The sequence below is a fragment of the Eupeodes corollae genome, chromosome 1 (assembly GCF_945859685.1).
Source record: "Eupeodes corollae chromosome 1, idEupCoro1.1, whole genome shotgun sequence".
NCBI lineage: Eukaryota > Metazoa > Arthropoda > Insecta > Diptera > Syrphidae > Eupeodes > Eupeodes corollae.
The window spans coordinates 275,142,652-275,168,353 of record NC_079147.1 but is presented as its reverse complement, the minus strand read 5'-3'; the positions used below and the strand labels follow the sequence as shown (position 1 = coordinate 275,168,353).

Sequence of the window (25,702 nt, the reverse complement as noted above, 5' to 3'; positions counted from 1 at the left end):
CTTTTTCCTGAATATCTTGTTGATTTTAGGGAACATACCAGGGTCACTCGAATTAACTGACCGGATCTTGCGGTCCCAGTACTTGTTAATTGATCAACAGATTAACATTTTTTATTGACGACTTCAGTGTCCTAACCTCCAAGTCATGTGGGTCTTTAAGTCGTCTGCACAAGTTTTTGAGTCTTGTCATTAAGCCACTCTTGTGCCTTTGCAGTGAGTCAATTGTCGCGTTTCTGTAAGCGTCCATTTGGTCCCGTTCTTTGTACTTTGGTATTGTCCGTTCCATCGTTCGTTTTATTGTTTCGTCCATCTGTTGTCAATTTCGGTATTTGTCAGGTTTCTGTTGTTTGATGGGGCTATGTCGCTCGAACGAAGTTCTCTCGCTAGGGCGTTGGTGAAACGAGGCCAACGCATCTTACTGTAATTATAAGAATGCGTTGCAACGTATTCCTCCAACTCCACGCGTTCGTTCGGATTGTACGTACTGTAGATGTGTTGGTACACTAAATACTTGTGGTTTATTCCTTCACGCGAAACTGGGCTATACTCTTCTCTTCCTTCAAAAGATTATCTTTCTATATGACAACTAGATGGCGTTAGGACTCTTTTCCTTTTCCCCCCGATTATACCAAGGGAACTCCCGTACAACGATATAAAATATGACGAGAAATCGAATCCGATTTTCAGAATTCAAATCACTTTCAGACAGGCGGCCACAACAAGTTGTAACAGTATTTATGGCACGACTACGTAGGTGTCATAACCCACAACACTGTCTAATAGGAAAGCACGCCACGAGACTTGGCGTATTCTCAAATGACTTTTGCAGAAGCTGTATGGACGAGGAAGAGGAAGAAATGGGTATTCATCTTCTCTGCACATGGTCTGCTCTGACTCGAAAACGCAAGAATCACCTAGGAGAATTTTTCTTTAATGATCTAAAAGATCTTAATCATGCCGGTATAATCAGCCTCTCACGTTTCGTAAGGGATTCAAGCTGTATCCATTGAGCTTAGGAGGAAGCCTCAAGATTCATGTGTGTCCGTTTCCATTTTAAACAGCCACTATAACCTAACCTAAATTAAGTAAAGTAGTTTCCGCTAGTTTTGGTTTCCATATGAACTTATTGGAATGACAAAAAAGTAAAAGAATTGTCGGTGAACTTTCGTTGGGGAAGGTCCCCCTGTGTTGTGCGTCCGTTGCCAATGCGCGTCTTGTTCGAGTCTTGTGTGTATCAAATTGCATTGTGTTTAATAACAAATGCAATTGATACACAAACTACGTCATCGTTGATAGCAGATTGTTGACAACAAAAATTTTACTGTTTTGCATTAACAGGGCCGGATTCGATTCTTGTCACTACTAAGGCATAACACTAGTAGTGGCGTGTATCCAATAGCATTCTGTAGTTTAACGCAGTAATATTTTTGAACATACTGCTTTGAACAGGCCAGCTGTTTTGGCACTAAGTGAAACCCAAGTTGGTGAGGATTCCGATCCCACTGAATTCTTTATTCAAGGGTATAACTTGGTGCCATTATTCTTTTCCCACCATGGTCTCGCCATATACATTAGGAATGATGTTGCTTATCAGTTTTTGCCACAATATGGTCTCTGCACCAATTCTTTTTTCAATTTTATGTGGTTTAAATTTTCCGTGAACAAGCAAATCATTCACTATTGCTTCCTTTATCGAAGCCCAAATCTAGACAGAGTATCAACTTCTCGTGAATTTGATGCTTTGTCTGATTCCATCCAAAGAATTGTTTCGTTCTATCCTCCCACTGATATCGTTGTTACGGGCGATTTCAATGTACACAATTCTTCATGGCTTCAACATTCGGGCCAGTCAGCACCAGAAGGAGTGTGTGCTGAGATCTTCGCTGAGTTAAACCACCTAACTCAGCTGGTCAACGAGCCCACTCGAATATAGGACATGGTAGGTCGAGCAGAAAACACCTGACCCTTTTAAACACACAATTAGTGTTCTATCTCCTCTAGGCACATCTGACCATTGTGTCATATCTGCAAATGTCTCGTGTAAAAACTCTCCAGTTAAAGAAAGTGCTCCTAAGAGAACCGTTTGGCAATAAGAGAAAGCCAACTGGGACGGTCTTAATAATTACTTCAGGATCTTTAACTAGTCACTATGCTTTCTCGATAGTGACGTTGACGCTAGCGCTGATATGATCACAAGTTTGATTCTCCTGGGAATGGCAACTTTTATCCCGAATAGGGTTAAAAGCATCAGACCTAAGGAAAACGCATGGTTCGATGCGAGCAGTAAAGAGGTTATTAGGGTCAAGAAGGTAAGTTTACGTTGTTTTAAAGCCAATCCAACTGAGGAAAACCGGAATAAATTCAAGCAAGCCAGGAAGGCCTGCAACGCCCATATTCGACGGAGACCAAATTTTCGAGGGCTTTAGTGATTCTATGGGGCCAATCTTTTTTCGCACTCGTACTGTGGTGAGAGTCCTAGAGATCTTAATATAAATCCGCTGATATCCCCGCTATTGTCCTGAAGAGGTGTTTTTCAACGCTGGCAAAACCACTGCGTAAGCTTTTTCATCTGTCCTACTCTTCAGGTCTCGTTCCGAGCGGATGGAAAACTGCATTAGTCCAGCCTATTCCCAAAAGGGGCGAATCTTCCTCACCCTCTAATTATCGACCGATTGCACTAAAATCCCTTCTTTCCAAGGTCATGGAAACGCTGGTAAATTATCAGCTTAAGAAATATCTCGAAGACCGAAAGCTTCTTAATGACCGGCAGTAGCTTTCACAGCAATAGGTCCACTGGTGATCTCATGGTTCATCTCACCGAACAGTGGAGTAAATCTTTACATCGTTTTGGAAAAATTAAGATTATAGCACTTGATATTCCAAAAGCATTTGATAGGGTTTGGCATCAAGCTCTCTTATCGAAAATGCGTGCTTTCGGTTTTCACTAATCCCTGCTTTATTGGATTAGTAATTACCTCAATACAAGTATTATTGGATGGATTCAAGTCTGAAAGCTACAAAATAAATGCTGGTGTGCTTAAGGGCTCTGTTCTTTCTCCAACACTCTTTCTCATTTTTATTAATAATCTCCTGTCTGCCACTTCTTATCCAATACATCGTTTCGCTGACGATAGTACTCTTAGCTTTTCATATTCGTTTTCAGACTTACATCCCTCTTCTTCTGATGTGGAACTGCAACGACAAAATATGATAAGCTCATTAAATTTCGACCTAAACAGCATTGTTCAATGGGGATTTAAAAACCGCGTGGAATTTAATGCTTCAAAAACGCATTTCCATTATCCATGGATGGCACTTGCATCAATAAGACTGAACACCTCGATATTCTCGGTATGTGTATCACCAACCACCTTTTGTGGAACGATCACATACGCGATGTCGCCAAAAATGCCGAAAGATGTTTGGGCTTTCTAAGGCGATGCAAGAAGTTTTTCTCCCCCTCTGATCTGGCTGTTATTTACAAGACTTATATACGTACAAAGCTTGAGTATAACTCCCATATCTGGGCTGGTGCTTCTGCAACTTACTTAAGCCTCTTGGATAGTATTGAACGTAGAGCATTTAGATTGATTGGTGATATTACCATCATAAGATCATTTACTTCACTTGAACATCGTCGAAATGTTTCTTGTCTCACCCTGTTTTACCGTTATTTTAATGGTTTATGCTCTAGAGAATTAGCCAGTTGCATTCCTCCCCTTAAACAGTTCAACCGTAATACTCGCGCTTCTAGGAATGCTCATCAATATACCCTCGATCCCAACTTCGGCCGTACAGAAAAATACAGAGATTCGTTCTTTAGCCTTCTAGTTCTAATGCCTTGCCACACTCTGTCTTTTCCAGCTATTTCAATATTCAGGAATTCAAAACCAATGTGCACCGACATCTCCTTTCAAACCCTCTCTCCCTTTCCTAGTGCTCACACTGTGTCTACATAATAAGGGTACTATATCCTTTTGAGTGTGGGCTTATTATAAAAAAAAAAAAACAAAAGACAAACAATTTAAACTAAAATTGATTCAATATTTTTATTTCAATATATATTTATATTTAAATAATACTTTACAAGATATTCGTTTCTGTGTTTTTTGCTTTTTATTAATTTTTTAATTTGTTTATAATGCTATAATTTAATTTAATATTTTGTTTCCTTAATAATTAGGATTTTTTTTATTTATAATTTTAAATGCTTCAGCTTACTTATAATTTAGTTTATAATTTACAATTTTTTACAGAAATGCTTTACATATTTACTTCTTATTTTTTTTTTTTATTTTGGAAAATAAAATCTTTTCGCAAATATTCACATATATTTATAATAATTTTCTTATTTGATTTTTTAGCTAAGTTTTTTTTTTATTATTTTGTTTTAATATTTTTTATTTCTTATATTTCTATGGCTAATTTGAAATGTTTTTGTGTTAATTTTATTATTTAAAAAAATGGCAAGAATTGATGGAGATTTTTGTGAGTCGTGTGTTTTTCTAAATTCAAAGGACATCAAAGCACCTTTTTTTATTTGTGGCAATTAAAAATATAAAAGAAATATAAAAAAATAATATTTATGAAAAAGCCTCTTGAAAATTTGTTTGTTTAAATTGATGGTGGTGTGAAGTTTACAGTTAAATTGAGTATTTATTCCATGTTATCAATATAGAAAAGGATTATGGCAAAAGTAATGGAATATAACAGCTAATTGAATGGCAAACCGTTTTGGCACATTACAACCATGTTTTTTGTTTTTATTTTTAATAATAACAATTCAAAAAGTATTATGAAGAAATATAATATTGTGCTTTTTTTGTTTATAATCTACATAGAACTCAAGCTTTTTGTTTTAATAAATATATAATATAATAATCTTAAAAATTAAATAAATGCAACATTTTGTGTGAATATTTTATACTTGAATAACAAGATTTTTGTACGAAATAAAAAAAAAATAATAAATAATAATTTATATTCCGGTTTGTTTATTGTTTTTACTTAATTTTAATAATATACTTTTTTTGTTTTTTTTCTGATTTTTTACATTGATAACTAATTTACAATTTAAATTAAAATACTATTTATATCACAAAACATTTTTAATGATTTCTTATTTATAAGAATTTTATTTGTTTTTCATTTTGTTTTTATATAAGAGAGTGTGTATAAACATTTGCCCATATTTTATACAAAATAAAACAATTGTTTGCTAAGAATTCATTAATGTTTATGAAGTTCTAGAGCCTTTTTTTATAAAGTTTTTAATCTTTTTTATTTTGTTGGAAATAAGTACCTACAACTTATCTATCTAATATGCATTAATTTATTTTAAGCTAGTCGTGTGTCTTGGAATGTGATTATTAAAGATTCTTTTTTGTTTTTTTATTTTTTTTGTTAATAAATATAAATTACGTATTTTTTAATATATTTATATATAATATATATAGCAAGTAATAATTTTACAACAATGTCTAGAAAAACGAAAAAAAAAAATGAAAAATCGATGTAATATTTTTATGTTTTACTAAAAACAAAAAAAATAAGCAAAACGTCTCGTGGCGTTTTTGGTTGTTGTTGTTGTTTTTGTTGTATTTACATCATAAATTTCAAAATTTCTATATATCAGAAGTGTGATGAAACACAGGAAGGAGCGTTTTATCATTTTTTATCGCTGTCCATTTTGTTTTTGTCTAAGGAAGACGATACCATACCACCACCATTTGGAGGATATAATTTATCTAAATAATTAAGGGATTCATTTAGGAAGTTCTAAAAAGAAAAAAGTAAAGAAATAAGATTTTATTAATTTTTGTAAAATTAAAAATTAAATTTTAAAAAAATATACCTGGAATGCATGAAGTACAGCCATAATGGCGGGAGATCCAAATGAATGTGTTATTAATGAAAAATGCGTTAGATGGCGTTGCATTGATGGCTCTAGCAGATGTTGTGACCTTGTACCATATTGTGTTGTTCTATCTTGGCTAAGTACTTGCATCAGTTCCTTCGTAATCTAAAAAAATAAAGAAAAAAATAAATTATTCATATTTAAATCATAAATTTTAACCAAAGACATTGCTTCAGTCGAAAATGATCTAGAAAAATGTCTTGATTTCCGCTTTTGGAGTTTTTGGATGGTAGAGAGTATCAGAAATAAGAAATTAAGGAATCGTGCGAATAACTGATGTCATTTAAAATCAAATTTCATTTGGCTTTGTCTTTGTCTTTTTTTTTTGTTTATAGCTTACAGACACGCAAGGGGTTAAAAATACCCTTAACATGTTTACGTTTAAAAACCTTACGAGACTTAGGAAAATAGGGAAAGATTCAAGAGGAGATACCGGAGCACCGGATGCTACAGTATTCCACATTCTCGACGTGCCGTTAAAAAAAGAACCTCTATACTTGACAGTAAGTCCGAAATTGAGGTAAAGGGTTAACTGATGAGCGTTCCTAGAAGTGCGAATATTGCGGCTGAATTGTTTGTAAAAATATCGATCAAACAACAAAAGGCTTTAACCATTGCGGTGTTGTTCGAGACATGTAAATGTTTCGGTTATAGTCCTCTCATGTTCAAAGCCCTTTTATCGATTCTTTGCAACAGAATTAAACTTGTTTTTAGGGCACCTGCCAAAATATGCGAAGCATATTTAAATTTTGGGCTAATGAAGGCTTTGTAAATTACAGCCAGATCAGAAGGCGTCAGACATTTCTTGCACCGTCAGCGAGGTGATCTGAGACACACATACCGTGCAACAAGTGCAACTCATGGATGGTGGCATCAAGAGTGAGTTACGCTTACACGGTTAATAATTCCTCATTGGACAATGCTGTCGAGATAGGAATTTAATGAGTTGCCGTTGAAGTTCCACACCCGAAGAAAAAGGAAGGTTTTTTTTTTTTAATAATGCACACACTTACACACATTACTACCCTTATTATGCAGGGGCACAGTAGGAAGAGGAGAGACAGTTTATAAAAAGATGTATGTGCACATGGGTTTTAATTTCCTGAATATTGCAATGACTAGGAAAGACAGAGTGGTAAGGCATTCCACATTCGTGTAGTACGACTAAAGTTGAAGTTGAAGTTGGGATCGAGGGTATACTGATGAGCATTCCAAGAAGGACGAATATTACGGTTGAACTGTTTAATGGGAGGAATGCACCTTTACCTTAAGACGATGTCTAAGCGAAGTAAATGGACTTATGATGATATTATCATCTATCAATTTAAATTCTCTACTTTCAATACTATCCAAGAGACTAAAGTAATTTGCAGGAGCACCAGCCCAGAGATGGAAGTTACACTCAAGCTTTGGATGTATATAGGTCTTGTAGATAACAGCCAGATCAGAAAGGGTAAAATATTTCTTACATCGCCTAAGGAAACCCAAACACCTTGCGGCATTTTTGGCGACATCGCGTATGTATTCGTTCCACAAGAGGTGGTGAGTGACACACCTACCGAGAATATCGAGTTGTTCAGTCTTATTGATGCAAGTGCCATCCATGGATAATGGAAATGCGTTTTTGAAGCATTAAATTCCACGCGGTTTTTAAATCCCCATTGAACAATGCTGTTTAAGTCGGAATTTAATGAACTTATCATATTTTGTCGTTGCAGTTCCACATCAGAAGAAGAGGGATGTGAGTCTGAAAACGAATATGAAAAGCTTAGAGTACTATCGTCAACAAAACAATGTATTGAATTAGATGTTGCAGACAGGAGATCATTAATAAAAATGAGAAAGAGTGTTGGAGATAAAACAGAGCCCTGGGGCACACCAGCATCTATTTTGTGATTTTTAGACTTGAATCCATCCAATACAACTTGTATTGAACGATTCGAAAGGTAATTACTAATCCAATGAAGGAAAGATTTATGAAAACCGAAAGCACGCATTTTCGATAAGAGAGCCTGATGCCAAACCCTATCAAATGCTTTTGAAATATCAAGTGCAATAATCTATCTTTCTCCAAAACGATGTAAAGATTTGCTCAACTGTTCGGTGAGATAACCAGTGGACCTATTGCTACGAAAGCCATACTGTCGGTCATTAAGAAGCTTTCGATAGTCGAGATATTTCTTGAGCTGATAATTAATCAGCGTTTCCATGACCTTGGAAAGAAAGGACGTAAGTGCAATCGGTCGGTAATTAGAGGGTGTAGAAGATTCGTCTTTTTTGGAGATGGGCTATACAAATGCAGTTTTCCATCCTCTAGGAACGAGACCTGAGGAGTGGGACAGATGAAAAACCTTACGCAGTGGTCTTGCTAGCGTTGAAGAACACCTCTTCAGAACAATAGCAGGGATACCATCCGGACCAGCGGATTTATGTGTGTTTAGATCTCTTAGGACTCTTGCTACAGTACGAGTGCAAAAAAAGATTGGTCCCACAGAACCATATTCGCTCAAGTACAGGCGGAGTCATGACACTCACTAGCAGCGTAGAACTGGCGGCGAACTGCCTAGCAAAGAGATTAGCTTTCTCTAAAGAACTAACAAAAGGAGGTTATTCACAACGAGCGTAGGAACCAAAGAAGAAGAAAAATTCCTCATGTTTTTTACAAATGACCAAAAATTTTTACTGCCTTTGGGACATTTCAGTATTTTTTGCCGTAACTTTTGGTCATGTAAAAATTTGGTCCGTCGAATATGGGCGTTGCAGGCCTTCCTGGCTTGTTTGAACTTTTTCCGGCTTTCCTCAGTACGGTTGGCTTTATAGCAACGGAAACTTACCTCTTTGGCCCTAATAACCTCTTTAGAGCTCGCATCGAACCATGCGTTTTCCTTGGGTCTGATATTTTTAACCCTGTTCGGTATAAAAGTTCTCATTCCCAGGAGAATTAAACTTGTGATCATATCAGCGCTGGCGTCAACGTCATTATCAAGGAAGCATAGTGACCAGTTAAAGATCCTGAAGTAATTATTAAGACCGTCCCAGTTGGCTTTCTCGTATTGCCAAATGGTTCTCTTAGGAGCTCTTTGCTGATACGACACAATGGTCAGATGTGCCTAGAGGAGATAGAACACTAACAATGTACTTATCAGAGTCAGAGGTAAGAAACAAGTCAAGAGTGTTTTCTGCACGACCTTCAACGTCCGGTATTCGGGTGGGCTCGTTGACTAGCTGAGTTAGGTGGTTCAATTCAGCGAAGCACACTCCATCGGGTGTTGTCGGGCCTGAATGTTAAAGCCATGAAGAATTGTGTACATTGAAATCGCCCGTAACAACGATTTCAGTACGAGGATAGGACGAAACAATTCTTTGGATAGAATCAGACTTCTATATTCAGGGCTTCGATAAAGGAAGCAATAGTGAATGATTCGCTTATTTACGAAGAATTTAAACCACATATAATTAAAAAAGGAATTGGTGCAAAGACCATATTGTGGTGAAAACTGATATGCAACATCATTCCTAATGTATATGGTGAGGCCATGGTGAAAAAAGAATAAAGGCACCAAGCTACTCGTATAGCCATGAATAAAAAATTCAGCAGGATCGGAATCCTCACCTACTTGGGTTTCACTTATTGCCAAAACAGGTTATACCTGTATGAAACAGTATGGCGGTATGCAAACAAGAAATTTGCCTTTAGCCCACGAATATTACAATAATCTACTCTAAATTGTCCAGTCATTGCAAATAAAAAATGTCTAAAACCAATACAGGCAGAGAGTTTCTAATCTATCGAATAAGAGATTCATCAATTACCAATGCAAACATTTTCGATAAGAGACTTTGATGCCAAACTCCATTAAAATTCGTTTAAATTTCAAGTGCAATAATCTTACTTTCTCCAAAACGAGAAAACGAAGATGTAAACCCTGATATCAACAAGGGACCTATTGCTACGAAGGCGATACTGCCGGTAATTTGGAAGCTTCTGCTCAAGATATTTGTAGAGCGACGCACGTGAGTGCAATTGTAAGATAGTTAGAGGGGGAGGAGGATTGACCTTTTTGTGGACAGGCTAGACAAATGCTGTTTTCCATCCGCTCGGAAAGAGATCTGAAGAGTAGGAATGATGGAAAAGCTCACGCATTGAAGAACACCTCTTCAGAACAATAGGGAGGATCTTATTCATGCCAGCAGATTTGTGTATGTCAAGGCCTTTTAGTACTCTTGCAACTGAACGACTGCGAAAGAAGATTCGTCCATAAAATCGTTTACAATCTCAAGAACAGGAGAAGTTATGACACTCGCTGGTAACGTCGAACTAACAGCCAGCAAATTGGCTTTATCAATCGAGCTTACATAAGTGTTTCGTACGTTTCCTATAAATAAACAGAAATGTCTTCTATTTTTTGGGCATTGTATTATTTTTTGCTGTAGTTTCTGGTAATGCAAAAATTGTATGCTTTGAATATGGCAGTTACAGGTCTTTTTAACTTGTTTCAACTTATTCCTCAGTTTTTTCCTAACATCTCTGACCCTAATAACCTCTTCACATCTCAAATTAAAACATGAGTTTTCCTTGGGTTTGATATATTTTACTCTATTTGGTGTAAATTTTCTAATTCCACAAAGAGTTCAAGTTAAATAAGTACAAAAGTTTTAAGATAGATATATTCGTTTTCTTTTAAAGATATTTTAAATAGAACATGACGATTTCCGAAACATTGCTACTGAGTGTTCCAAAACGAAAGCAATATTTAATTTTCTTGCAATTTCTGTAATAAAATGTTCCCGTCTCTAAATAAAAATTAAAAATTACCCAAGAAAGCAAATTTGTTTTAACCTTTATGAAAATATCAACAATGCATTAATTTCTTCGACGGAGGGTGCAAACAATTTGTAATCACTGCTGAAGTGGTGGTAATTAATTTATAAAGCTTTCATTCATTCAAAACGTCAATATAGCTCATATTTTTGGACAATAGTACTCTTTTAACAAACTTAACACTTTTGGACAAAATCAACGAAAGAGCTTTAAATATAAAAGCTGATTGTAGCAATGTTTCACGTTTTTCGTTGTTCTATAATTATTTGTACTAACCATGTTCTTTCGAAATGGTCCCTCAACTTCAGCAATAAAACTTGCATCTCCGGACGAACTATCAAATATAAAGATTATTTTCTTAGCCGTACATCAAGAATGTGAAATGCTTTACTCTACCCTTTTTTTCCTCAAGACAAATGTGCACTAATGTACATATCTCCTTTTAACCCTATCCTTACTTTCCTAAAAGTAAGCAAGGGTAGTCATAAAATAATAATGCTTTTAGAACTTCTAAAACTTTTTGACCTTTTTATGACATTGACCTTGCAGCATCATTTTTTAAAAATCTTATGACACAAATCAGCCAAGAATTAATATCTAACTGCATTTCACTTTAGGTTCCTAAAAATTCTTATATTTACCTGTTGTGAATGCATCAAAAGCTCCTTTCGTCTATAAGATTCTTGAGGCTCGGTTTGATGTCTTACAATATATTCAGCTAATTGTCGGGCGGGAAATTCTGTTTCACATACAAATTGAAAATCTTTTGCCAAATGTGTTGCTTCACCTTCGACTAAAGATGTTAGCAATGTTACATTGGCAGCCTTTCTTCTACCAGCTGGTAAATTTAAACCAATTTTTTCCAGCTTTTCTCTTAAAAGACGTCCTCCGTTTTTGCTTTTAGCTCTGTTAAAAAAAAATAATATATTTCGTGATTATAGAAATTATTTGTTAATAAAATATGTACATACCTTCGTAAAACACCTCCTAACAATGAGGCATTGAGACACTCAGGTGGTGATAGTCGTCTTTGTACTTCGGCAATTGTGACTTTATATTTCGATGTACTTGATAAAAGGCTAAGACGTCCGGGTACTGCACAAAATACTTCACTAGGTGAACCTGATCCAATATTTCCGACATCTTTGCCACTTTTAATGCCTAAAAATTGAAAAACAACAACAAACACAAAATTACTTTAAAAAGAAATTATTATTATTATTATTTCAAAATAGAGGAAGGTCTAAAGAATATTTTCATTGTATTTTTGGAGGGTCGATTTACATTAATCCTGCCAATTAGGTAACTCGACGACGACGAACGAGGCAACGACAACGACAACGCGACGCGACACCGACATCGACGAAAGGATCTCAGCAGCATCACAATGATTATTATACGACGCTCTGCAACAATAGTTCGCACAAACAAACCAGGTGTCAATATTACCGCCTCAAAAAACTATACCTTTCTTCTAAAAAAGGTATACAAGGGATGAAACTCTGGTAGTTTTGGCATTGAATCAAACAGGCAGTAATGTTGTTCGTCTCCTGTTGAGAGAGATCTAAGGAATCCTGTATTCCTGTTCAAGCCCACCTCTAAAACACAACTAACAAAAAAAAAACATGGACAAAGATGCAGCAGGAGAGATCTAATGGACGAATACGACACCTCGACCCTGTTTTGCACTTCTGCAATATTGCACGTATCTTGGATAAGTTCATATTTAATAGGATAGGTAAGGTATTGAAGTATATCATAGAAATTGGAGAATACGTATTTATGAAATTTATTGTTCGACAAAAATATTAACTAATTGGCAGTGGATTATGAAACCATAGACAAGAATTTCTTTTTATTGCATTTTAGATCAGAATCAACAAAGGTTTTAATATCACACGCGTTATGTAACAGTCTTCAATTTGAATTTAATTTTTTCAGAGTCCAATGGGGGTTCCTATTGGTAGAAAAAACTTATAAGAACGCCAATTTTTCCCTTCTCAGTTTTTGGTAGAGATCAGATCTAAAACTTCTTGCTTAAAATATTAGATCTATTTTGAGTGGATTAGTTGGGGCTTCAGGCTTATTCAACTCCCCTGAATTACATACTCAAAAATGCTCATAAGAAAATGAAATTAACCCAATACTTTGCTTATTCTACCAACATTTTTAAAAGCTCTTAAGACATCGATTAAAAAAATAAAAATGTAGACTCGGAAAGTTCTAATGTAACAATACATTAGCCTAATATTTCAAGAGAAATGGGCACTATCTTTCATTTTAAAGTCCTCTAGGTTGGGTTAGATTGAAGTGGTTGCCCGTGATGGTGTAGGACACACTTAGATCAATTGTTTTCACATATATGTAGTTATACCACATAAACCTTAAGGCCTTATTTCGACTGCAACGAACCCAACTAGAGTTCCTTTCGAAGCGTTAAGAGCAATGATGTTAGTGTTAGTTAGTTTTACCGTTTCCTCCTTTTCCTCAGTCATACAGCTTCTGCTAAAATCATTTAAGATTACGACTTAGCTATAAGAAAGTGTCCGTTTGCGACACCAATTATCCGACTTACATATATGCATTCTGCTTAGAAATATCAAGCACCTTGAGCGCTTTAAATCTAGGAGACAAGTGGTGATTGTATCAAACGTGATATTCCAGAAACTGGGAAAACGGAATGAAAGGCTTAATTTTAGTTATTAAGAGTACAAGACTCCACCGACCCTTTCATTAGTTTTTGATTCATCTCTAAAATGAAATCCTCTAACAACTCCAGATTTTTTACAGAGACAAATATCATTTAAACTAGTCCCATAAAAAGTTCCAGAGGTATTAATTCAACATTAAACGTGCATCAAATTGGGTTTTAAATACATCTTTTCAACAATCCTTAATTAAAGCAATCACCAATAAATTTGACTTGCAGGTAATTTTTACTGATGAAAAACAGCACGGTAATTTTCTGTAAATGAAGCAGTCTTTCAAAGCACATTCAAGTCTTCACTTGATTTCAGAACCCAAAATCTTCTTGTCCACGAAGCTGTTAACACAAAAATGGAGTAAAGTTTGACTTAAAAGTTTCCTTTACCGATTGTTTTTTTAAAATGTTTATTTTCGTGAAATTTCGCGAAGGTACAAATATTAGTCCAACATTATTTTAAACAATTTATTTAAATCTATCCTAACTAAAAATAGAACTTATGGTTTGTTGGTTCATGCGTAGGAATATCATATTAGAGGTCTTGGGTTGTAAGTGACTTATCTGAAAAGATGGTTTTGCTAATTTTTAATGATTCAGCATGACACCTTTTAAAATTTCACTAACGTTAAAATCACAAAAATGGCGACTTTTAGAATTTTTATAATCCATATAACTTCAGAGTTTGTGACATTTAAAAATTGAAGAGTCTGTTTTAAAATTTTAGGTTTGTTTGTTTTTATCTACGAACTGTCACCTTGACAGATGAAAGGAATTTTACTAGAATTCTTAATACTCAGAAAACTGCTTACTTTAAAAAAACATTAAGCCCTTCAAAAAAAGATTATTTCAAATTTTGAGACATTTTGAACACCCATCCTGTCGATCTCTTATTATTACACTAGGATTAGGATGTTTTTCGGTTGCGTGTTTTTGACACTTCTCTTTAATTTTTTGTTCTCATCTACAAAGTCAAAGTGTGAAAATAATTAAAGAAAACTGCAAGAATTGACATCATGAATACGGATAATAATTCAGTTATGTTGTTAGATGTGTTAGACCTTTGTGAGGATGCTTTGAAAATTCCCAAGCAAAAGAAAAAAGGAAATTGGATTGAAATCTGGAGAGAATCCTTCATTTTCTTGACAGGTGAACTAAAATCAAATGATAAACCATCATAAGGAAACTTTTAATCTTATTTTGTCGTTAATTGATAACAACATTAAAAAAAAACTATTTTAAGAGACAGAAAAGTTGGCTATCACTTTCTTGTTTGCAGAAAAATTCCAAAGCTTAAACTACCGAGCTAGACTCTTTCAATCATTCCTCCATTTTATTCTATTATAAGGTCTTTCATCCACTTGAAAATGTCCGGTGGCATATTTTTCTTGTTTACTCCGAAACACTAGAAAGAATAATAAATCAACACCAAGAAAGAAACGCAAGAAAAAGAAACGTCAAAAACCGTCCAATCAATCCTGAACCCAGAACTCGGTGGGTTGAGACTTTTTAAAGGATTTCTTTTTCACCTTCTATCTCTTTCGCACTTATGTTCGTCTTTCTAAAAACGCCTGAGTGTAGTAACACACTTCGTTATTGGCTAACGGTAAAAATAAAAAGTTTGTAAATCTCAACTGGAAAATTAGTTTCTTTATATAAAAAATAAATTAGGTGGCGAAACAGTCCTTAAAGAACCAGGGCCTAGTGATTTACAACACTCAACTATTCCTTTGTGCGAGTAATGTTGTCAGGGAAAGCACTTTTCATGACAAGAATAACTCTTGGAGGATTTGTCGAGGGGAGTTTTTTTTATATAAGTAAATATAAATATTGAAGTATTACATTTCACACATTCTTTATCAAGCCTTAGAAGCCAGTTGTAGCTATTATTAGTTTTACGGCCTAAACACTAGGGGAGAAGCTTAAAGCTAAAAAAAAAGTTTGAAGCAGAAGCTGTCATTAAAAACGTTCAAGCCAAGGACGTCCACAATAGTGAATCGGAGCGACAAGAATTGAATCTGCACAGCTTCAAGTCAAAAGATTTCAACTTGATTCTTCAATTATCCATACAAACCATACAAATATCAAAAATCTGTGAACCATGAAGTCAACAGTAAAATCTCACCCATATTACGCTCCATCTTCGGCTTCGACTTCGCATTGTAGCGCTGTGAATGGTTTTCGTACTTTTCAACTTTGACAGTACCAGAAGCTTGAAGTTTCATCATTGTATTAAGCCAAATTGGAATTTACGCATAGGGTTTTCCATGGGCACAATAAAATCACTTATTCTTGATCTAAATCTGTCAAAATAAAAATTTCCCTTCTTTTTATATTTCATGGGTCAAAATAGATTGATTTGTTTTCGATTTGAGATCTAATCTGCAGATCTAAATTTGAAATACTATTTTTAAAAAATGTTTAGTTTGGAACTTGGCAACACTATTGCTCTCCATAGCACCTACACGAAGTTACAAAAATACAATGAGAACAATAAAAAAAACAGATACAATTAATTGTGTTCCATGCGACACAAAAACAAAATCATTTTTTGAAGGAAATCTGAATTTACCCATGAAAAACCCCATTAATAGGTCTTAGTGCTCATTTAAAATTTCTATCATTGAAACAAAAAAACAGTTTCGATTGCAGTTCAGCTTTGAAAGTTAAAGTTGTTTAATAAAAGTGAACGTCTGAAGCCATTCGTCAACAACCTGATTGGTCCTTATCAGTGTGGCTTCAGACCACGAAAGTCCACTATCGACCAAATATTCACACTACGGCAGATCTTGGGAAAAACCCAGGAGCTTAAAATCGATACCCACCTTCTCTTTATCGATTTTAAAGCCGCGTATGACAGCATCTATAGAGAAGAGCTCTACCGAGCAATGTCTAGTTTTGGCATCGCTGTCAAACTTATTCGTTTGTGCAGAATGACGATGGAGAATGCACGCTGCTCTATCAAGGTCGGAAAAGATCTTACCGATGCATTTGATGTCAAAAAAGGTTTTAGACAAGGCGATGCACTGTCATGCGACTTCTTCAACATCGTTCTGGAAAGAATTGTGGAAAACTCAATTACTCGGCTACGCAGATGATATTGACATAATTGGAAGATCAAAGCGTGATGTCAGTGGAGCGTTTTTGAGCAAAGCGACGGAAGCGAAGAAGATGGGTTTAGTGGTCAATGAGGACAAGACCAAGCATATGCTGTCATCAAAAAAGGACACTGAACGACGACGTCTTGGACAAAACATCACCATGGACAGCTATAACTTTCAGGTAGTTAAGGACTTTGTCTACCTAGGCACCGCTATTAATGCAGACAACGACACCAGCGCTGAAATCAAACGAAGAATAACTCTTTCAAATCGCTGCTTCTTTGGACTTAGAAGGCAATTGAGAAGTAAAGTCCTCTCTCGAGGATGTAAAATCACCATCTATAAGACACTCATCATCCCGGTTCTCATTTATGGCGCTGAGGTCTTGACCCTGTCAAGGAAAGATGAGACAGTCTTAGGATGCTTCGAGATAAAAATTCTTAGGGTGATTTTTGGTCCCGTACGCATAGATGGAGAATGGAGGAGAAGATATAACGACGAGCTGTACGGGCTGTACAGCGACACTGACCTAGTTAGCAGAATCAAAGTCCAACGGCTTAGATGGCTAGCGGATGGACATCAACGCTCCAGCCCGGAAGGTCTTCGAATCCAATCCCGAGGGACGGCGCAGTAGAGGAAGACCGCGACTCAGGTGGCTCACCCAGGTGGGAGAGGACCTCAACCAACTTGACGTGCGAAACTGGAGACAGCTAGCTAGGGATCGAGCTGGCTGGAGACGCTTGTTGGTTGAGGCCCAAGTCCGCCCGGACTGTAGCGCCACCTTAAGTAAGTAAGTAGTAATAAAAGCCAACAAAACTGACATCCAACTGTCAAACAAAATGAAAAACCTTCAGTGGAATGATTTAATACCGAATTATAAAATCAAAAGTCTGCCGAAGAAAAAATTTACAAAAGCTCTGGAATAGATAAATTATTAATTTTTTAACAAATTTAACTTTTTAATATTTGCTTTTAAATCTTGAATGTTAAAGATCTGCTCTAAGTAATAAAATACTTAGTATCGTTGGGCTTTATTTTTTCAGATGACGACATTTAAATTGTGAAATTAAATTTCACCAAAGGTATTTAATTTTTTTAAGAGAAACAGCAATCTTTAGATTTTTTAGTTTTAAAAATAAGCTGATTTCAAATGACATTTAGTTACGTTACGTTTTTTTAAAGGAGTTTCCAGATTTAAAATTCAAGTTTGAACAAAAATGAACACTTGAGATATCATTATTGCTACTTCAGTGCTTATATTGAATACCGCAGTTTTCATTTTAACAAATGTTATTATCATATTGACTACCACAGTTTTCATATTGACGAACACAGTTCTCATATTGATTACCAAGTTAGTCAATATGACAACCGTAGGTTCAATTTCTTCCAACCAAAGTTGTCAAATTGGCTACCACAGTTGGCATATTTTGACTATCAAGTTATAATAAAATGTCGGGTAACGAAATTGACAACTGAAAATTGCGGTCGTTGGCTGAACCAAAATTGTCAATAGGACGAATTTTCTCGTTCCGTTTCGCTACTTTCTACTTCACCTTTCCAATAATTCTCCTTACCTCGTTAAAAACTTTCAACTAACAATACATGATGAAATTTTTATTAAAGTCATATGCATTTCATATAGTGACATATAAACGTAAAAATGTCCTTCTAACTTACTTTTTATTAACGGCAAGTCCGACATAAATGCCACATTGTCATCCATTCCGGCATTTTGTCCATCATCAACGGCATTCTGAAGTGCTTGATGTAATGCCAAAGGATCATGTTCATGTCCCAGCCTTCCACCGTGACCTCCAGCACCGCTTATTGCACTTCCATAATCACCGCGTCTATCTGTGTAGGGAAATCCATGCGAAAGTTGTGTCTGAAAAAAAAAAAATAAAAAAATGAAGGAAAATTAAGTTTTGTTGAGTAATTTTTGTGTACCTTTAGGATTTTTTTTTTTTTTTGGAACTATACACGAATTTAAACAATTCTTTTCGCACAAAACTAAATACACAAGAATTCCTGAATCTACAAAAATATTTTTATAAAAGTTATTCTTAAACAAATGTTGTTCTCTTTTTTATCCTTGGTGATGGTCGACAAAAGAAGAAGAAGTTGGAAAAAAGCGAGGTAAAAATTCCACCTGATTTTTTGTTGTTTTAAAATATTAATGCAGTCCACGACCCTTATTTTGCAGCTTCTGTTATCCTTAACCCAAAATAGTGGGCCAAAAATGTGCTAAAATATAGGCAGGGCAAGGCATGCCATCATCATCTGAAGGTTGGTTCCTGAAAACAGGATATACGAGACTTTATATGACGAACGACGACGCTATAAGGGTTGATTTAAGCTCTTTCTTATGGAAGTGCATTCTTTGAGAAGATGTTCCGCCATCATCATCGAGAGATTTCTTGTTTCTTGTTTGTGAAAAGGAGTTGAGAAATTCTTCTTCGAAATTCTAAATAACTTAACTGATAGTTGAAAATATGTGGGCTGGGATTATACCATTGATAACATTACAAGAGGTTTTTCATTGAGTTTTTAAACATTATAAAACATAGCCAAACATATACTCGTATGTTTGTATATGTATTAAATACTCGTCCTTTTTTTAATTCTATATTTTTGTGAAGCCTCTTGTTTCTTGCAAAAGACTTAGGATTTGTTTTTTGGGTTTTTGACTTTTTTTTTAAAAAAGCAGGAAAAATTCATTGCATATTTTCGTAAGATTTCTCTATCCACATATAGATGGGGGTGAGGGGGAGGATAGGTACTATTTGTGTTGAGTATATATAGAAAGGATGTTAAGGATATTTTCTTTGAATATTTTTGGTGATGAAGATATGAGTCGAGACTGAGACTGAGGACGAGATTTGTTTTTCTCATAACAAACATAGTCCATATCCTCATGTACTCACACTCCCCCTCTTTAGTATGCCAATGAATTTAGGGTATCTTTATGGACAGGACAACAGCATAAGCCGCGGTACGGCACGTTTAGTCCTTGGGGTTTGTCTGTGATAAATCTCTGAAATGTTTGATATCGTCCTTGTTTTTTTTTGTTGGCTTTTTTTTTTCTTGGGTTTTGAAAAATACCGAAGCACGATGGATGAAATATTGAAATCCATTTAACTTATTTTAGAAAATCGTATAAACTTGTATTTATCAGTTTATTAAAAAAATATTGGAATTTATTTAATGTAAGAAACGCAAGAGGGGGATAGGTTAAGGATTTGAATTGTTTATCCCTATTTTGATAAGAAAACATAAAGAATGCAATAATAAGTTTTACTTATTTATAAGTAAGTTTGAATTTTAGGTAAATAACATATTTTAAAATAAGTTAACTAAGTAAGGCTTTGGAATGCAAGGTTTGCTCCATGCCCAATTTATAATAACTGAATCAAATATAAGCTTATGTCGAGAACTCCAGATAAATTATCTTAGCGACTTCAATTTAGAATTAAATCGATTCAAAATCCCTTGCGTTTTGGGAGCTTATATTTCCTGTTCATTCAAATATGTAGTGAATTGGCAGGTTCAGATGACATAATGAACTTGAAAGTAAGGCAAGAATCTGAGTGACCAGTTGCCAAACAATTTTTTTCCAATTAAGCAAACTTTATTGGAAATTTGTCCGAAAAGTAAGTCACAAAAACCTCCCAAACTATCAAACCAAGTCTATTTACTATGTGAAAATGACAGCTGAAGGTGTTTTTCATTCAAGTAATAGCTGAACTTTATTACTCTGTCATTTATTTATTTTCTACATTATTTTATTTTTTGTTTTGGGATTGCTTGTCAAATTGGAAAGGGAGTATTTCCTTACAATAAAAAATACAACGCTTGATATACTTGCAACTTATTTGAGAAGTTTAGTGTGTACAACAATAATTTTGGTAGTGTGGGCACAATCTACTGAAGGTAGAGGTTTGTGAAGTAAAGTTCCAAACTTACAATTTTTGACATTTGAAACATTTACTAGCTTGTCTTTGTCTAATGTCTTTTGAACCTGTCCACTTTTAATACCGTGGTTTTTACTTTTCAAATGTCAAAAGTGACAGGTATCTAAATTGGCTGCGTTCAATCTCGTGTTATATAGGGTATGTTGGATAGGTGGATTTTTAGATACTTTGTTGAACGAGTGTTGAGATGGCTGTCAAAAAATAAAAACAACTTTCAGTTGATCACAAAAAGAAGAGAAACATTTATGGCTGAATCACAAACACGCTTCAGCTTCGGCTTTGCCTGACGTTTACGAGTTCAGCCATAGGAATTCAATGCATGCTATCACAATGGATCTTCGACCTCACGTTTCGTTTGACAATCGTAAGGAAAAGAACGTAATGTGACTCCAAACGGAAGCTCTAGTTCAATTATCTGAATTTTTGCTTTGTCTAACAGCTCAACAGCTATAAAAAATGTCAACAAACAAAATATTTGCTCTTTGGAGGGATGAAATAATAGAAATGTCATTTAAAGCAACCTCGAGGCATTCTCACAGTAACACAGACGAAACCGAAGCTGAAGCTTGTTTGTGATTCAGCCATTAAGCTTCGAAGTCAAAATTGGTGTAAGATAAATCATTTAATTGGAAATTCAACTGATTTGTTGGACGATGATGAATTGATGTGTAGTAATTAATAATTTACTTGCAAAATCTCCGGTAAATTTACGATTTACGTTTAACAGAAAACGAGGACTATTATGAAATGACTAGACATAGTTTGGAAGAATTTCGACCTCATTCCCGCATGAGCAGAAGTTGCTTTGCGGTAAGATTTTAAAGCTGGTTAGTTTACAGTAGATAAAGTTTTAGCTTAATGGTGAGACCAACGCAGGAACTTTTGTTGCACGATATATCCGTTTGGTTATCCAACGCTTCTTTAAAAAACATTCAAGTGACACCATCAACTAGAATAACCAATACAATTTTGAACAAACTAGTCTTGATATCTATAATGAATTGCCTATTTACGATTTCAAATTATTAGGATCTCTTGCACAAAGTGCAGCAAAAAAAAAAGAACTTTTAACTTGGAGAAAAAACTGTTGTTTTTGTTTGGTTCTTGAGCAATTATTAAGTTTCTTGAAATTCAACCATGTGTTGAATCAGCTGTTCTATCAGATATCTTCTACATACTCCAGAAATTCTTGGATTCCATTTTTGACATCTCAGCTGTTATTTTACACGTAACACACTAAAAAAAAGGCATCCGGATACCCTATCTGTCTGAGATTGAAGGCAGCCATTTTGGGATGTTAAAATGGGTTTAGGAAGTAAAGTAAATTATTGAGTTTCTTCAAAACTTGTTTCTTCAAAATCTTGTTTTAGAATTGTTTCGAGTTTTAACTTTCCAGAAATTTAATTCACATAGCAATCAAATCATTACTATTCGAAAGCTTTTTCATTAAGTCTTACTGTTAGACACGACATCTAATGTTAAGCCATAATTTAAAAAATGGAATTTATTGTTACTTTTTTTAAAGTTTGCCCAAACTTTCATGTTTGACAGTTAAGATTTCATTCTTGGAAGCCAAACTATTTACTATATTTAAATGGTGTTTAAATGTGTTGAATGTGAACCAAACCTAAACGTCCAGTTTTGTTCTGTATTTCATTTGACATTTTTAAATTATTGACTAGTTCAATTTGAACTATAGAAAGATACACAATCGTTACCCGCGATAAAGTTATTCAGGTTTCTTGTGATTTTTTCGGTCCATTTAATCGTACAATGTGAGTACAATCGGAAAACCGTGCAGAAATTTGAGCAAATCGTGTCTGTAGGAGAAGTAAAAACACGTACAGCTTGTGCTAAAGAAAATATTGCTGCTGTTCTCGATGGTGCGCCTAAAGAGCCGCCTTCCTGATATCTTCGTCATGTCCAACAATTGCACCTCTCAAGTTTCGTCATTGATGAACATTATGCATAAAGACTTGCATTTACACGATTAAAAGGTGTAATGGACTCAGGAACTAAAGCGTCAAGCAAAGGCAATGGTTAAACTGGTGGCAAGAAATGGCATAATCATCTTCAGGTATGAGGCCCATTTTCACCTCAGTGGATTCGTCAATAGCAGAATTTTGAATGATAATCCAAGAAATATTATCGAAAAACAAATAAACCCACAAAGAGTGACTGTTTGGTGCGGTTTATGGCCTGTGGATTCATAGGGCCGTACTTTTGTCAAAATGATGTTACTGTGAAGTGTGTTCGATATCGTGAGATGATTACGAACTTTTAATGGCACGAATAGGAAGATATGGATGTGGACGATATGCGGTTTCAAAAGGACGGTGTCACTTGATATACAGCTAAAGAAACAATGGCTCTTTTGAGCTACAAGTTTAATGGCCGTGTTATCTCAAGTGGCAGTGATAATTGGTCGACAAAAATTATGTGATTTAACACCGTTGGAGTTCTGTCTTTGAGGTTATTTGAAGGAGAAGGTGTACGTCGATAATTCAGCAACAAACAATTCAAAAGCTTAAGGGTGATATAATTCAGCACGTTAACGGCATTGAACCTTAATTATGCCTCAGCGTCATCGAAAATTCGGACCATTGGTGCCCCCAATCGCACTTTGTTCCATACATCTTTGAATTAATATAATCAAAATAAAAAAAAACTCAATATTTTCGTAACTTATTTTGTTTTATTCAAAATCAACATCGGCCCTTAAAATTTAACCATCACTTTATATTGAAATAGATTTTAAGACATTAACTGCACAGTTTAATGGATACCTAAAAGCACTGGCGATTTAAAACGTCTTCAATAAGTTCTAATTTCCTTTTTAGAAAGTGAACTTCTTTTAAATTTAAATTCATATCAACAAATTGCTTCTATAATAAAATTAATAAAATACTGTAAAGAATTTGCTACATTTATGGCAATCGTTACAATGTTTTGATATGGGATTAACAATCTTTAAACTAATGTTAATGTACGTTAAAATAGGTAATAACGTTAATAGGTAACGCTCGTAATTTAAATCAGGTCTCTCAACAGTTTACTTATCATCACTTTTTTTAAAGTTAATTTCTTCCTATAAAGGTAAAACAAGAGAGGTTTCAATAAATATGATTTAAAATCAAACCAGCATAAAAGTGTTCATATATGCGTTTCGCCCCCATGTAATGGTTTGGCTCATCAGAATTCAGAAGATGACCATTGCACCTTGCCTTGGCGCATATTTTCTCGAATAAGTCGAGATTCCATATAATCCAAGGTGCATAGAGCAACTGCGAATTATATAGTTGCTACAAATCTTCAAAGAAGAAAAAAACAATTCGACTGTTAACAGTAAAACATTTCTTCTTCAAAAGTGGTTTCATTTAAAATCCCATTACTAAAAATTAATTTTAAGAATTTATTGAAACCTCAAAATGCTCAGTGGGTTATAAACTTATTTTTTCAAAGTATATTTATACCCTTTTTTTATAATTTGCAGGCACTCAAGGGGTTATAAGTACCATTTATATGTTTATATCTAAACACAGCTTAAGCGTTAGGCAAATAGTGAAGAATTTAAGGGGAGATATCGGTGCACATTATTTTTAAAGTTCGGAACATCAAATTGGGAAGGGAAAAGCATTCCAGATTCTTGATGTGCGGCTTAAGAAAGAATCTATATACTTGACAGTAAGCTTGAAATCAAGCTTAAGGTAAACGGATGAGCATTCCTGGAAGTGTGAGTATTAGGTAGAATTATTTAAGGGGTGGAATGCAAATTCACGGGGCTTCATCTGTTGTCGGTAGTTTTGTTTCCCAAAAGTCTAAACACGCTTAAGAAATACCTTTTAGGCGACAAATATGGCCACCTAGACGTATGTCGAAACCAAATTTGAAATCAATAAGTTATAAGCGTGAAGATGCATTGCATTGGAGTGGCTTTTCTTTCTTTGTGAATTTTCGGAAAAATTGTACTTTTGATGGATATTTTCGATGGCAGACGTAAGTTTCTGCTATCACCTTTACCAAGACTACCTGTAACTTTTTTATCAACTGCTTTTCTTACACGGAAAAAATAGCCCTCAGCTATCGGTCTTATGTGATTGACAGCAGAAATAAACTTTTGAAAAAATGAAAACTCGAAGCCTCTTAAAATCTTGTTTGGAAGAAACTCAATAGTGTGAGTTTGAAATAAGTTACAAAAGACACAGTGAATGAATACTTCTCAAAACACTTTGAATTCAAAATAAATTCTAGATTTAGATAAGGAATTGCAAAATAAAAGCTATGATATAAAAACTAGCTTAACAAAACACTCTTTAAAGTAACTGCATAGGCAATCGTTCTGATGTAACATGTAAAGTACTCGCCGATCTTTCATTTAAATAAACTAGTCTTGTTAAATATTCTGAATATTTAATACTTACAAACAAAAATGCTTAGAAAAAAATATTTAACATAAAACATATCTTTGTATCTTGTTACTTTTCGATAGATCTGTAGATACCTACAGAAAAGTTAATAGAGACATCGGCGTGGGCGATACTTCAAAGTCTATCGAATATTTTGTCAATAAGTTGTCAGATTTTTCACTTAATTTTATAGATTTTATAACTCCATTAAATGTTTCTTCTACGCACAATTTTTGGCCATATACAAAAATGCTTATTAACATTTAAGTAGAATTTGAGTTTCTTAAAGCTTTTATGTAATTTATAACCGATAGACTTACATATATTATAATTATAATTATTGAATTGTACGAATCTAGTAATTTAAAATAATAATCTGAATGAAATAGAATATGTATTTGAGATTGAGAATATTGTTTTGTTTGAACTTACCACATGTCCCTGGAGTTCGGCATCTCGATGTGATCGATGTATGCCAAGTTGATCCTGCGTTGATCTTAACCCAGCTAATTGATTGTAATGATGTAGAGGAGCATGATGTAATGATGATAAAGGTTGGCCATATGGATCGGTTCCTAAATATTCTAGAGCACCATGATTCTGTAAATAGGCAGGTAACTAATTGATGTTAGATGATATCTGAATGGTCCATATAAAAAGTATTTAAAAATAGTTAAACAAATTTTGAAAATAAAAAGATTTTTGAAAACTTAAAGACTTTACCAGCGAAGTTAGAACGTGTTGAAAAATTGGTTCAATAAAAAATCTGTTGGCTATCTTT

General features: G+C 34.6%; 1 protein-coding gene across 5 annotated transcripts in view; it reads right to left on the bottom strand.

Moving 5' to 3' along the window:
- Positions 1-4,201: 4,201 nt before the first annotated feature.
- The window catches only part of LOC129941738 (transcription factor AP-2-epsilon), a 147,605-nt gene continuing 126,104 nt past the window's right edge, over positions 4,202-25,702 (bottom strand). For 2 of the 5 annotated variants that reach the window (XM_056050444.1, XM_056050445.1), the window contains exons 3-8: positions 25,354-25,539; positions 18,222-18,429; positions 11,711-11,900; positions 11,381-11,645; positions 5,855-6,022; positions 4,207-5,778 (exon numbers count right to left, since the gene is read on the bottom strand). In XM_056050444.1, the coding sequence (XP_055906419.1) occupies positions 5,668-5,778; positions 5,855-6,022; positions 11,381-11,645; positions 11,711-11,900; positions 18,222-18,429; positions 25,354-25,539 (1,128 nt within the window). In that variant the 3' untranslated portion in view covers positions 4,207-5,667. Of the gene's footprint in view, positions 5,779-5,854; positions 6,023-11,380; positions 11,646-11,710; positions 11,901-18,221; positions 18,430-25,353; positions 25,540-25,702 lie in introns of all 5 variants that reach the window. The other 3 variants (XM_056050442.1, XM_056050443.1, XM_056050447.1) reach the window with 3 other exon arrangements.